The sequence below is a fragment of the Rhea americana genome, unplaced genomic scaffold, assembly GCF_003343005.1.
Source record: "Rhea americana isolate MKP2758 unplaced genomic scaffold, rheAme1 scaffold_5, whole genome shotgun sequence".
Classification (NCBI taxonomy): Eukaryota; Metazoa; Chordata; class Aves; order Rheiformes; family Rheidae; genus Rhea; species Rhea americana.
In genome coordinates, this window is record NW_028186645.1 from 7,462,170 (window position 1) to 7,475,528 (window position 13,359).

General features: G+C 38.9%; 1 protein-coding gene across 1 annotated transcript in view; it reads left to right on the top strand.

The window, feature by feature from the left end:
* Positions 1-10,433: 10,433 nt before the first annotated feature.
* Positions 10,434-13,359, top strand: part of TTC7B (tetratricopeptide repeat domain 7B) — a 128,043-nt gene continuing 125,117 nt past the window's right edge. Inside the window, exon 1 of the mRNA XM_085317638.1 lies at positions 10,434-10,548. Coding sequence (XP_085173764.1) covers positions 10,434-10,548 — 115 coding nt within the window. The remainder of the gene's footprint in view (positions 10,549-13,359) is intronic.

Genomic DNA, 13,359 nt, shown 5'->3' on the forward strand with positions numbered 1-13,359 from the left:
AAAAAAAAAAAAAAAAACCCTCCGAAGTCTGGAGATGGAGAACTCGAGATGACTACCAAGAAGAGAAGGTAAAGCAGAGAGAGGATGGGGTGCGATGATGGTATTGTTGGGGGCACATTGCGGAGGCAGTGGTAGCTTTGCACATCTAGGGAGAGAAGAAAACTGTGTGGTTGAAGTCTATGGGAATACAAACAGAAGAGCAAAAGCTTGAATCGAAGAGGAGGGAGAGAATTTAAGGACTTCAGTAACTGAGTGATGATCCCGAAAGTAACCCCTATTCTGTTGGTTAAAAGAAAATGCAGGGGAAAAGGGGAAAGGTGTTAATATTTAGTTTAGGGAGATGTTTTATTGAGTGTCTCTCTAGAATAAGTGTTATTGCTGTATAGCAAAATTGAGAGGAAGAATGCAATGGAAAACAAAGTTTACAAGGCAATCTTAAGGAATTCCATTAAGACGGAATATTGACTAATCATAGAAATCCATTCAAGAAAATGTAAGTATTTTCTCAAGTGTCTGGTCAAGAGGAATGTTGTCATAGATTACGATGTATTGAGTTGAACCAGAGTGAAAAGATGGAGTGTGAAGAAAGAAGTTGATAACAACATGTGGTTTTCTAAATTTGAATTTGAAAACYTAAGGAAGAACTTGCATCCCCAAAAGATCTGAAGAAAAGCCAGAACTCCAAATGACTGGATCTTGTTGAAAGGATTATAATAAATATTTTTTTTTTTTTAAATAAAGAGGGGGCAATAACATTACAGAGAGAGAGAAGGTTTTTCTGCCCCTTCAGAAAGGCAGAAGATACTATTGACAAGTTTCTGAAGGTAGCTCAGAGGTAGATAGGTGTTTGGTTGTTTGTGTAGTACTTGCAGTGAAAGTTGTAGTCCAGAAAGCTGTCCAAGAAGTAGGTTGTTAAATCCTTAGTTTGACTTCAATTTTGAGTATTTTTTTTTAACCCAACTCCAACCATGTTGGAGAAGATAAGAGGAGGGAARGAGGGAAACAACTTCATTTTGTCCATATACTGTTGTGTAGGGAATTGGCTCTGACTCTTGAGTGTTGCAGCATTTTAGCTGAGGATATAAGCATTTCTGATAATGGGGCTTTTTATTCCTTGAACCCAGATGGGAAGGATCCTTTGGGGAAGTCCTCTTATATTTTCCTTGATCTTACACTATTGCAAATCACTAGCCTATTACCTTATCTGGATCTCATTACACCTGGAAACTGTTTACTTTTGTGGAAGAGTAGTTGACAGAAATTTTAAGAGGCTACATCATTATTTGGATTTTTTTGCACTCACATGGTATTTTCTATATTTTTGCCCACGTAACTTGCAACCTAAATTAGAGCAAGGAACAAATAACAATGACAGCTCCCAGGATGAARCTATGTGTTTGTGTGCGCATATGTAAGGCACTAGTAAATACTTCTAGAGAAGTGCAGCTCTTGAGAGGTGCAGCATTTTATGAGTGGACTTGATTATCGTATTGTTTTCTCTGTTTTGTTCTGCTCATGGATCCTAATGCATCAATTCCCTCATAGAATTAAGCGTCTTATTAGAACATGGCAATGGATCAAATCTAAATGTCAGTGTATGTAGGATATTGGATGCACAAAAATGGCCCTTACTAGAATTAGTTTCTATATCTGATGGATTGTGTTTGAAAGGCATTGTGAAGGTATTGAGGTTTAAGATAAAACGGAGGAGAGAAGTAAAAGGGTTGGTCACTGCCTTCAGTATTCTGTAAGTCATAGTCACAGTTTGGATAGTGGAAAATATATGTTCTATGTCAAGCTTGTGACTTGCATTGTTTTTGCATGAAAGGATAGATAGATGAAAAAAAGGTCTTTAACGTAACTCAGTTGTTTGGTGCTTATTCAATTCATGTCATATTTTGCTCCCTCAGAACCAGAACTCAGCAACAGTAGTAAGATCGATACAGCATAACACAAATCTGTTTGAGATCTTGCTTTGTAAGCACTTTGATTGGGTCAGGATTGTTATGTGCAGAATTTAAGAAAACAGTAGCAGCTGGCATAGAAAACATCATGCTACTCTGAGATTCACAAAGATGTGACACTTGGCTGATACATAAGCTGACTGATTTTAAGAAAGAGGCCTTTCCTCAGGGTTCGCATCCTGAGTATGCCTTAATAAACAGAATGGAATGAGACAAGCCTGAAGTAGCTAGAAATATAATCTTAAAGCAGCTTTCACTGAGGCAACTTTGTGTAGATTAGCTTAAGTAACAAAATGCTTCCTTCTAAGAAAATGATCTGAAGAAATTTTGGTTGCATTTGTTGAATTTTACCTAACATTGCAAATGAACATAACGATGGTGAAGCCCTATCATAAGAGTTAGTAACAGCAGTAAGCAGAAACTTAATTGTTCACAGATTGGAAAAAGTAAAACATTAAGTATTGAATATCTAATATTAATGAGTGAGAATATATTTTAAAATGTGACCAGAATTGGGGAGCATCAGTTATAGAATTTTTTTCTATTTTAAGCCAGTTTGAATGGGCCACTTTTAATTCAAGGCTTTAATTATGGGAAAAGCAAATACAACTTTGTTTTGGAAAAATTGATTGGCATCAAAAACTGTTGTGCACAGAAAATTCAACAYGCAATAACAGGTTTTCCAAAAATCACAGCTTAGTGTAGTGATGGCTGCAACACTTTGATGTTAGTAGTCACATGTAGTTGAAATCCCATTAATATTTTTTTCCATTAGCACTTTTGTATTTGAAGAGATCTGTAAAGTTGCTGTTCTCAAACATTGAAAAATAAGACTTATGAAATACCAGTGCTGCTCCTTTTTCAGTAAACTTGACAGAATGTGTTGATCTTACAAATGACTCATGTATTTTAATGAAATGTTCATCTTCTGGAGGGTGTGTTTTGAAGCCTCTCTGCAACTTTTTAGTTTATTTTTATAATGAGTTTATCACATCATTCATGGTTCTGGGAATTGGATGGCTGGATTTCTGTGGAGTTCAAATGATAATTTTGGAAGCTGGCATTCACGTTTCAAAGCTGCTTCTAAGTCATGAATTTATGATCATGACTGATGGAACAGTAGCATCTCAAAGGAAGTTATTGCAGTGGACTTCTGTATTAAGATTGTAGCTACTCACAATGTTCTTGGAACATCAGCGTTCAAATAGTTTCTTTCCTTCCTTTGGAAACACAGTGAGGAAACCTTAGGTCAGTTCAGTGGCAAGCTGAGTGGGTAAAATAAAGAATGCATGAATTTCCGTGAGTGTTTCCGGCCATTCACTGTCGCTACAATCAGAACCTGACCTTGCTCAAGTGCAGTGCAAGCTATGGTCCTCTCTGAAGAAGCACTGAGGAAGCAAATTTCTCTAGCTGCAGTGAGGTAAAATGATGTAGTTCTCTAGAAACCTTAGCTGATATGAAATACTCCATTAGTTAGGCAAGGGAGAGAATGCATGCCCCTGAAGTTTGCTGATCTATATGTTAGCAAGAGCACTGTGACATTGCCATGAAAATAGAACATTAGCTAGAGATATCAAGTTTGCTGATGACCAGCCTTTAAGCATACTTCTGTCTTGCTTTCTTTCCAGTTGAATTTCTTACTCCTATTACTGTATCTTTTTTTTCCCTTTGATTTTTTTTTCCTCTGCCTGCTTTCCCCTGTCAACACCTAGTTTCTAATCTATCTTTCCTCACACTTACTTTGCACAGTTAAGGAGCAAATAGGAGCTGAGAGCAGTTGGGAACAGAGTACCAAAACCAAAGGATTGGAAATTTTTTGTGTGTTTATTTTTGTTTGTCACTTTCTATGCTTTTTGTACATCTTTATATGAAAAGGAAGTAAAAATAGTAATATCTTACCRGTTTTCATTTATTTTGTTCCTTTGTGAAATTCGAGCTTTCAGATGTATAAGGGTAAAGCTTATCCTCAGGGTAAACCAAGGGTTTGTTAGTCTGTTCAGACTCATGCCCTACTTTAAAGGTATTTACAAAATTTGTTTGTTTTGTACAGAAACAGCTTGTAATATAATTTATGTGTGCAAAGCTTTCAGAAGAGGTCCACACTTCTACCAGAAAAGTTTGCAGGTCGCTTGAGTGACCTGTCTTTTTGCTTTTCCACAAAAATGGGGTGTACTCTTTCTTTGTGGTCTATCTTGTTTTCCTTCCTGTGGAGTTGCAAGAATATTTACAGAATAAGCATCATAAGAGCATGTATTTTGCTGAATGAACGAAGAGCAAAGATAGTGGAGGTACTTAGATGGATTGCCTTATTTTTGACTGACAGCTTTGTTTCTTCAGATAGCCAGGGGTGTTACAACAGTGCAAGTAATGGTGTAGATCTGCTGCTCGTGTTCCAACCAACTTGTCATCCGGAAGGGAAATGCTAGCGTAGTCAGTCTGTGATTTCACGAGTAACCGAGCTGGTCTAACACCTTGCTGCTTTCGTGTGGAGGAGGTCTTTCTTCTGGCCTGTGCTCAAGCTGCTCCTTCCCTCTATGCTTTCTCTTGGCCCCATGTTCCTGCCCTCTCCGTTGTGTTGATGAACACCAGAGGTGGTGTTTAACATGCCAGCCCAACAGAAAACTGGGTGCTCCTCTTTCTGGGTTAGTTCCTGCTGTCTTTCTGAGCTGGATGGCATTGCTGAGGGGTCTGAAGAAGGTAACAAAACAGCTGAGGGAAGCTGAACAGTGGAGCACCTAGCAGAGGGCRAAAGTAAATGGGGTTTGGAGTAGATGTCCTCTTTTTAGTGACCCTGCTGGTAGAGACTTGCCCCTTGTGTGAAGCTATGTGATTGATCTGAGTGGACTGAAATAAGTACTTCTGGGTATTTGGAGCTTATAGATATTTATATTAAATTATAAGGATTCTTCCATGCATCATATACAAAATTATTTTCAAAATTAGCTTTTTCATGATTAATGCTGTTGGTTGTACTCTCTCTGTTTAGAAAATTAAGGCAGAAATGATAGCTGATAGCCTGACTTGACAGTACATGTAACTGGTATATATTGGTATATAGATGCTCTAGGTTGCTTTAGCCTAACTTCAGGGGTTAAAGTTTACTTTTTTTTTTAATAAGCTCATTATACTCAGGATTGCTTATATCATTTTTTTCTTGAATTGTATTGGCACCAAGATAAAGAAGAGGGAAAATGTTTGCAAAAATACAAAATATGRGCTATTTCCCTGCAGATATATATTGTAAATGATCAGACTTTAGGATGTGATGGTTAGATTCTCTGTGATTCTATCTGTCCTGAACATGATTTAGTCTGGTCTGATAGGATGGGACTGGAGACAAGAAATGGGTTTTTAAGAAGTAAGGGGCAGGCTGGTGGGATAAATTAGAGGGAGTGAGAATGTCTGCCTGGTAGTGAAACGTTAGTTGGTAGCAAGGTCTCTAATCATCAGAGAACACTTCTTCCAGAGGCTGGAGTGGAGATAGATCAAGAGTGTTGAATCTCAGCATTTCTCTGGTGTCAGCAAACGTTTGAGAGAATGTGCAGTGGCAGGTATTAGTACTGTGATCAGAGGAAGTTATGAATTACTCTGGTGCTTCTGGAGACAACATTGCCTGAGTTTTTGCAGGTTCCTTTCCCACTGCTGATCTTTGATTCTACTGAAAAGGTGTTTGTGTAAATATAATCCTTCACTATAACCTTGCGTTGGCTTTAGGAAAAGGGAATGCATGAACAGTATTTTTTTTTTAATATGGTTTCTACGGGCACCCTTTCAAAAATAAAAKTGAAGTGTCTCCTTTTACACATTTTGGTACAGCTTTATAGGCGTGCACRCTGTTCTTTCTTTCTACAAGACTTTTGCTCATTCAGTTCACAGAATAGACTGACCTCTGGAGACAGAGCTATAAATCTTCAGGCTGGAAGGGCACAATCAGTACCTCCACAATGCTTGTGGAGTTAYCACATTGGAAATCTCTAATATCTGTCATACTGTAGTAGGATAAAAGCAATTTGCCATAAGTAAACTCTGTTATTAAGTTTGTCACCAATATTGGTATTCTTTAGAGATGACATATTAACAGTGATTAATCAAAAATCCTAGTTTTATCAGCTGGTCTACAGCTGATGTTTCTGTAATATGTAAAATGWGGTAAAACAAAGAAAGGACTTTGGAGTGTGTGCTTGTATCATCTGGAAAAGAGGTCAAAACTTTACCCTATTAGATACTTAGGCTTAGTTATCTTTATAATTGAAGTAGGTCTTGAATGCTTAATCTGCGCTGAAAGAAAGGAGGAAATAAAAAAAGGAGTTGTATGGGACAGTATTTGGCAAAGGCTGCTGTTCCTCTGGTGTGTTCTCAGTTAAATGGCTGAAAATGTTGCGTTTTGCATGTAATCTGGGATTGTGTATTGTTGTTTTGTTGTTGCAACAGCTGTGTGAACTAGAGCTGCCACTTTACTGGAACAAAGTAGTAGTTTTTTCAGCTGCAAGCATATTTGGTGCTGGAGCCCTGATGCAGACATCTCCRTGGTTGTGCATTTACAGAGAGTCAGGAGGTGGAAGGTGTTGCCAGGCTTCACAAAAGACTTCTCCCTTCCCTGTCCCAAAAAGCAACTTAAATTGTGCTCTTTCTGCAAAAAGTAGGTGAGATGCCTCTGGCTCCAAGCAAATCCCAAATGCAGCTCACCTCAGCTCAGTAGCTTGTTTTCTCTCAGTAAAACTTATGGAAAAGTAACCAAAATATGAAAGCACTAACAGTTTCCATGCCCTTTCCTATTTCTGCTGCAGCTAATTATGWGAAAAAGTTGATGTTTAYTTTTCAAGTGTACCTTACTTCAAATTCAGATTTGTCTGGGCTCATCTTCCAGACACACTTCTGTTTTTCTTTCTACCATTTTAATTACAGTCTCTTTACCTTAACTGGGAGAAAATGTTGTGCTTAATCAAGGCTCTATTTAGATTGCTCTAAGGATTTAAGGAGAGTGGACAGCTGATAAAAGAAGAAATGATTAGCTGCTAAAAGATGCTTTCTGTCTCAAAGCTGGTAGTTATGTACCCAAGACAGTCCTCTCTGATCTATGGGTGTGGGCTGTTGCCTTGCAAGAATTTACTTGTGGCTTTCCTAGAGGAGCTAGTGGGGAGAAGGGGACACATGGAGGCTCTTTGGGGAGTGACTGGCTTTTGGAGATGGTAAGATACTCCAGTATCCCCTCTTCTAGGGAAAGTGGCTCATCCCTGTGGTTTCATCTGAGCTTTGGGCTTCCAGTCAGCCTCTAGACAAAAACAAAACAAAACAAAAAAACAAACAAAACCCACACTGTTTTGGCCTGAGAATGAATCAGTGACCAATACTGAGCGCTTAATTAATACTGAGAGCTGTTCAGAATGTGAAGGTGAGAACTGAGACCTAGATGGTGAGGACAAGGAGAAACGAAGTGTTCCCATGAATGAGAAGTCAAGCAGAATCATGGTGTCTTCAGTCTCTGTTTATCAACCTACTTCCCACCCCACCCTTTGACTTCAGAGAGCAGAAGTTGGATTTAGGCATCATAGTCTGTAAAATTTGTTAACTTCAGGTGCTGCGATKTAGTTCTTCATTAGAGCAAGATCCCAAACCACTTCCCCCATGACATGGTTTTGTTTTGCCTTCCCCTGAAATTGGCTCAAGGCTCTTTTATAGTCAGTAGTGTCAGGGAAACTTGTTTGCCCTTTGAGACAAGCCATGGAAAGAAGGAAGACTGAAAAGAGTTCCTGTCTGCCACAGTGTGTGGTTTTCTTGTTCTCTAAGCCACTATTTGATCATCTGTTTGATTTGAACAAAATGTAAACGGATGAAAGCTAATTTCTGATCATTCTCCTTCAGTGTAGCTACTAGAACTATGGCGATGTTTATTACACCAAATGTTTATTAGTGTTTTACAGGTGAAATTGGGAGATTGAGCAAATAAAGAGCTATAAAAATAATTTATTTTTAAACAGCTGTTATGTTTTTCTGTTCTTTCTGTTCTGTGCCCTCATAAAATAAATTTCTAGCAGTGGTGCTGTGGTAGTAATTTGCTTAAGCTATAAGCATATACATAAATAGTCTTGGAAACYACAGTAATGGACTTCAGAAAATGCTTCATAGCACTGTTCTTTGATTAATGGTCATAAGTGCTCTGATTTCCCTCTAATTTGTGTATGCCTAGTTCAGCTACTTGTTGGACTGGTTGAATAGGGATTATAGTAAGGCTGAAACTACTTGTGGGACTTCTGACTAGTAACATACTGTGGCAGTAGCTCAGCATCTCCCAGGCTGTAAGTCATTTTTCCACTTAAGATTCGGCAATCTAGTGATGTTCTTTCTCCCTTTTGGGGAGGGGAGAGGTGAGGAATTTTGTAAAATAAATTTACTACCGGACAACACACTTCTGAYGTTCTGAAGCGTGAAAGAACGTCAGTTGTAGACCTTACTGTTTTCATTGTAAATACTGTTTTCTCACTTCATTTTTCTTTTCATGTCATTTGGATTCCTTACGGTGCGTGATATTTGTGGTTCCTCAGTATTCTTTGGAAACAAAGTTTGCTTAGCAAAGTGTTAAACTGAACAAAAGGAAAGGGGAATATTTGTTAAATACTTTGTTTTGGTTGGATATAGAACAAGGTTGAAGCATCTACTTGCATAACCCTTAAAACTTAGAGTGAACAGACATTTTTATCCATTTTTAAATCGCCACTTAGCTTTAAAAATATAGTTAACAAAATTCATTTTCATTGTTTCTCTCCCAAGGAGAACATTACTGTACTGAAACTCAAGTATTATTTTTAATGCTTCATCTTATTTTTTTTTCCTCGCTTTTCTAAAGCGTCAGGAGGCTTGTAAACAGAAATCGTGCGCTCAGATTTTCTCTCTGGAGCATTCTGAATGTTATTAGCAAAATGCCTGCACTGAAAGGACCCCTCGGTGACCTATTCTTTGCAAGGCAAATAATCGAATCCTGTGAACGTTTCTGAAGCACAGTTTTACAAGTTTGTAACTGGTCACTGATCTCTGAGATACTTTCACACAGCACATACCTTATACCTACTATGGTATGAAAAATGAGACTAACCAAAATTGATTGCATTGCTATGCAAAAACAGCTATATGTTCTGTGTATGCAGTTTATACTCTGATTTCCAGGGAGGTAGAACAGGCTGAGGAAAGTATAACCCTGCAAAGGTATGCTAAAGATATCTTTGAACAGGGAAAGTCTGATTATAGTATTCAACTTTACTATCTGTTTATAATAATACAGTAGCTAATGAAATGTGGAATTCAGAATAAGTCTGTCGAAAGGGGATTTGGTATGAAATGTCAGGGTTAGATTTGGTCCTTAATATTTTTTTTAGTTTGCAGCTAGAAACCGAAGCTAGGCAAGTGACTGGTTTTTATTAATTACACTAAGAGTTCTGTTTGAAGGAAAAGAAAGAAGCTGCAGAAAACAAACTGTAACAGAATAGATGATGAGTATCTGAAAAAATCATGTTAGGATATTGCTTCTCTTGGAAAATTTGCTTTATTGCGGAAAGTGACAACTGTCTCTATCGTTTGTGCTTTTTTAGTATGTTGTATCAGTGCTTGCAAAAAATCTGTTCATATTGATGGAAAATTACCCCATGGTGGCATAATTAATGTATGAGTCATGAGGTATATTTTTAAAGAGGATGGAGAAATTAGAAACCCGTGTGTAACTGCAGAGCAGTGATCACACTGAGATTAGAGGTGTGGTGCGTTAGCATGTGTGATTTGTTGGACTACCTTGGGAGAGGTAGAGAGACATTGTCTGAGCATTAACGGGTTGGACTAGAAGAGCCAAAGATCAGCTGGGGTTGAAAGTCGAGAGATGTAAAGGGCAATAAAAAAAGCTCAATAAAAGAGATATGCTGATGGCAAAAGGAAAGCTAAAGAAAACGTGGGGTTACTTACTGCTCTATGGGGTTTGGAGAACGAGTGAGAAAGGACAAGGCTGATATACTCAGTACCTCTTTGCCTGTTCTCAGGCTTCCCAGGTTCCTGAGCACTGGTGGAGTCTTGTGGAGTGAAGCATTACCCCTAATAGAGGAAGACAGAGTTAGGCACAGTGAGTGGCATACACAACCCCACAAGACCCAGATGGGTTACACGTGAGAGTGCTGAAGGCTTGGCCAATGTTGTTGCGAGGCCACTCTCTCATCTCTGAAATGTCATGATCATCAAGGGAGATTCCTGGTGACTAGAAAATGGCAAACCTCATGCCTGCTTTCAAGAAGGTCAAGACAGAGAGTCTGGGGAACTATAGACTGCTCAGCCTAACCTCAGGCCCTGAGAAGATTAGGGAGCAAGTCATCCTGGGAGCTCTGTCTACATGGAGCTAGTTGGAAGAATAAAAAGGTAATTGGGGTCATCTGACATGGGTATACCAAGAGCTACATGATAACTTTTGATGTTGTGGTGACAGGCTGAGTGAACATGGGGATGACTGCGTGTATTGTTCATCTTGACTTTGCCCAAGTTTTTGACACAGTTTTCCATAGTATTCTTGTAGCTAAATTGAAAATACGTGACTTGGATAAGTGGACAAGAGGTAGGTGGAAAACTGCCTGTATTGCTGGGCTCAGAGGGTTGTGGCCAGTGATACAGAGTCCACCTGTGGCCTGTTAAGAGTAGGACGTATGGATTGATGTTGGGGTCAATGCTGTTTAATACCTTTCTCAGCCATCTGGACATGGAGAACGCACCTTCAGTGATTTTGTGGGTGAGAAAAAAATGAAGGATCTTGACAGGCCAGAGAAATGGGCTAACAAGAAAATCCATGAAGTTTAGCAAAGGCAAATGCCAAAGTCCTATATCTGAGGTGGAGTAATGATACAGGCTTGGGGGGAGGGGGTCAACTAGAAGACAGCTTTATAGTATCTGAAGGTCCTGGCAGACAAAAAAGGGRATGTGAATTGGCAGCATACACTTGTGGCAGTGAAGGCTGACCATGTACTGTGCTCTGTTAGCAAGACTGCAGCCAGTATTTTGAGGGAAATTATTATTCTCCACTGTTTCTCACTTGTGAGACCTCATCTGGAGTACTGTATCCAGTTTTGGACTCCCTAGCGAAAGAGAGACATTGATACAGTAGAGCAAGTCCTGTGCAGGGTCACCAAGACCAATACACCAAGCTGTATTTATTCAGTCTTAAAAAGAGAAAGCTGAGAAGGAGTCCTGCTGTTGTCTTTTCTACTCTCCCATTGAGGATGAAGATGGCCTCTTCTCAGAACTGCACAGTGAAAGGGTTGGAGCCAATGAACACAGATTGCAATCTGAGAAAAGTTGATTGAATAGAGGGGAGGAAAAAAAATATATTTACAAAGAGAGCAGTCAGATGTTGGAGCAGGTTGTCTGGCAAAGTTATGTAATCTCCATCCGCGGAAATACTCAAAACTGAACTGGGTATGACCCTGAGCTGCCTASTTTAACACTGAAGTTAGCCCTGCTTTGAGCAGGAAGTTGGACCAGACTGCCTCCAAAGTTTTCTTCCAACCTGTACTTAGTCTGTTAAAAAGATCAGTAGTATGGAGCTGATTACTCCCTATTTGCTCTTTCTATATTGCTAGTCTATTTTTTTCCTACTTAGTACTTTAAAATATCTTTTTCTTTCTATCTGAGCAGGCTTTAATGAAAGAGTAACAAAATATTATTTTAAATTGCTTCAAAAATTCCCGGAAATACATTTGTATTACTGTGAATGTGTGGGAACAAACTGAGTCCTTTTCTACTTCTATTTCTTCAGAGAATTAAAAATTCCAGGTGTAAAATATTAGAGGAACTTACAATGATAGCTTGGTTTGGGGATTACTTAACCTTGCAAAGTTTTGACTGCCTGTCAAATTACAGTAGCGTCTGGGTATAGATGAGAATAGTATGGTCCAGGACTATGAGCTGAATTCAGTAAAGGTGATATTTCTATTTGGCTTTCTTGTCCTCCTCCAGGAGGACCCCTTCAAACAAGCTCAACCTGATTTTTGGGCAGGCTCAGTGTTTGCTAGGGAGTCCAGGGCTGTGGCTAGGAGCGAGAGGCAGTTTGGGATCTCCTGCTTGGGCCCTTTCCTAGGAGAACAAGGTTGGTCACAACTACCTGAATTGGCAGCTGCTGCTGCTACAAGGAAGTGGAGCAGTGGAGTCTGTGGACAAGGGATTTCAAAACCTGATGTTCCCTCCAGTTGTTTGTGTCAGGAGCATCTACCCATTTTCTAATGTACTCTGATATTATATAGGCAAAACTCATACTGCAGGAAAGATTTCCCCCCCCCTCTTGTTTTCTAAACACAAGAAAGACTCTGTAAGTCATGTTAAGTTTTGTGAATCTCATAAATGTGCTCTATTCTGATAGACACAGCAAGTRCTAAAATCCTCTAACTCCCGTGTCTCCTGCTACAGTTAGGAATGGTTTCTTGTGCCTTACCAAAAAATTCTTTCCTACTATAGTAACCCTCTCATACTAGTTCTGTTCAAAAACATTAAATTCCCAATGTGCAAATTTAAATTAGTTTTACCTTCAATGCTGTATACTGTAAGCTGTATCTAAAATATTGTGCAAATATTTTGTACCTGTATTATGTAAAATAGCATACAAAGTTTGAGTCTTCACATTTGTCAGAATGTCAGTTTGACTTTTGTTATTTATTCTGTTAAACTGTACTATAGTCCTGAAGATAGTTGATAAAATGAAAATGTTTCAGTCAAGCTTTAAAATGATGAACTTCTTGCTTAAGGGATGTGCAAGTTGTATGATGGATTTGCAGATGCATGTTTGAACTGTACAGGCTTGTTAGAACAACTAAGTAGCTGTCAGTTTTGCCACATGAGTGTTGAACAGTCAAATAAAAGCARTTTTTTTGGTAGTAGTAATATTTGGCTTTGGGCTGGGAATTCTCTGCCTTTAATACAAGTCAGTTTCCTAGAGTTTCTCTAAAGTAGTGTTGCACTAGGACAATGTTTTATTTTCCCTTCTTTATCTTTCAAGGGACCAACATTTTCTGACTACAAAAACTTTAGTCCAGATACAAACCTGCATCTGGAATACATTGTTGTCATGAGGCTAAACTGAGCAAAAGGGGCACGCTTTGGGCAAATCAAAGCATTCGTGACGAGTTGTAAAGGTGCTCTTAGAAGAGGAATGTACCTGTCCAAAGTGACACTTAAGATTAGTTAGTATTGTGTGATCTAGATATGAGATGACTGTAGCTAATCTGCCTGGATAAACTTTTGTTTGGTGGCTAAAGGAATGGAATTGTCACTGCAGATCTGGGGCTGACAAATTGGATAACTGTGTTCTGAAAGCCAGAGAATCAGTCAGAGTGGTAACCAGGCAGTATCTCTGTCTTGTCTTCATCTAACTCAGATCTCT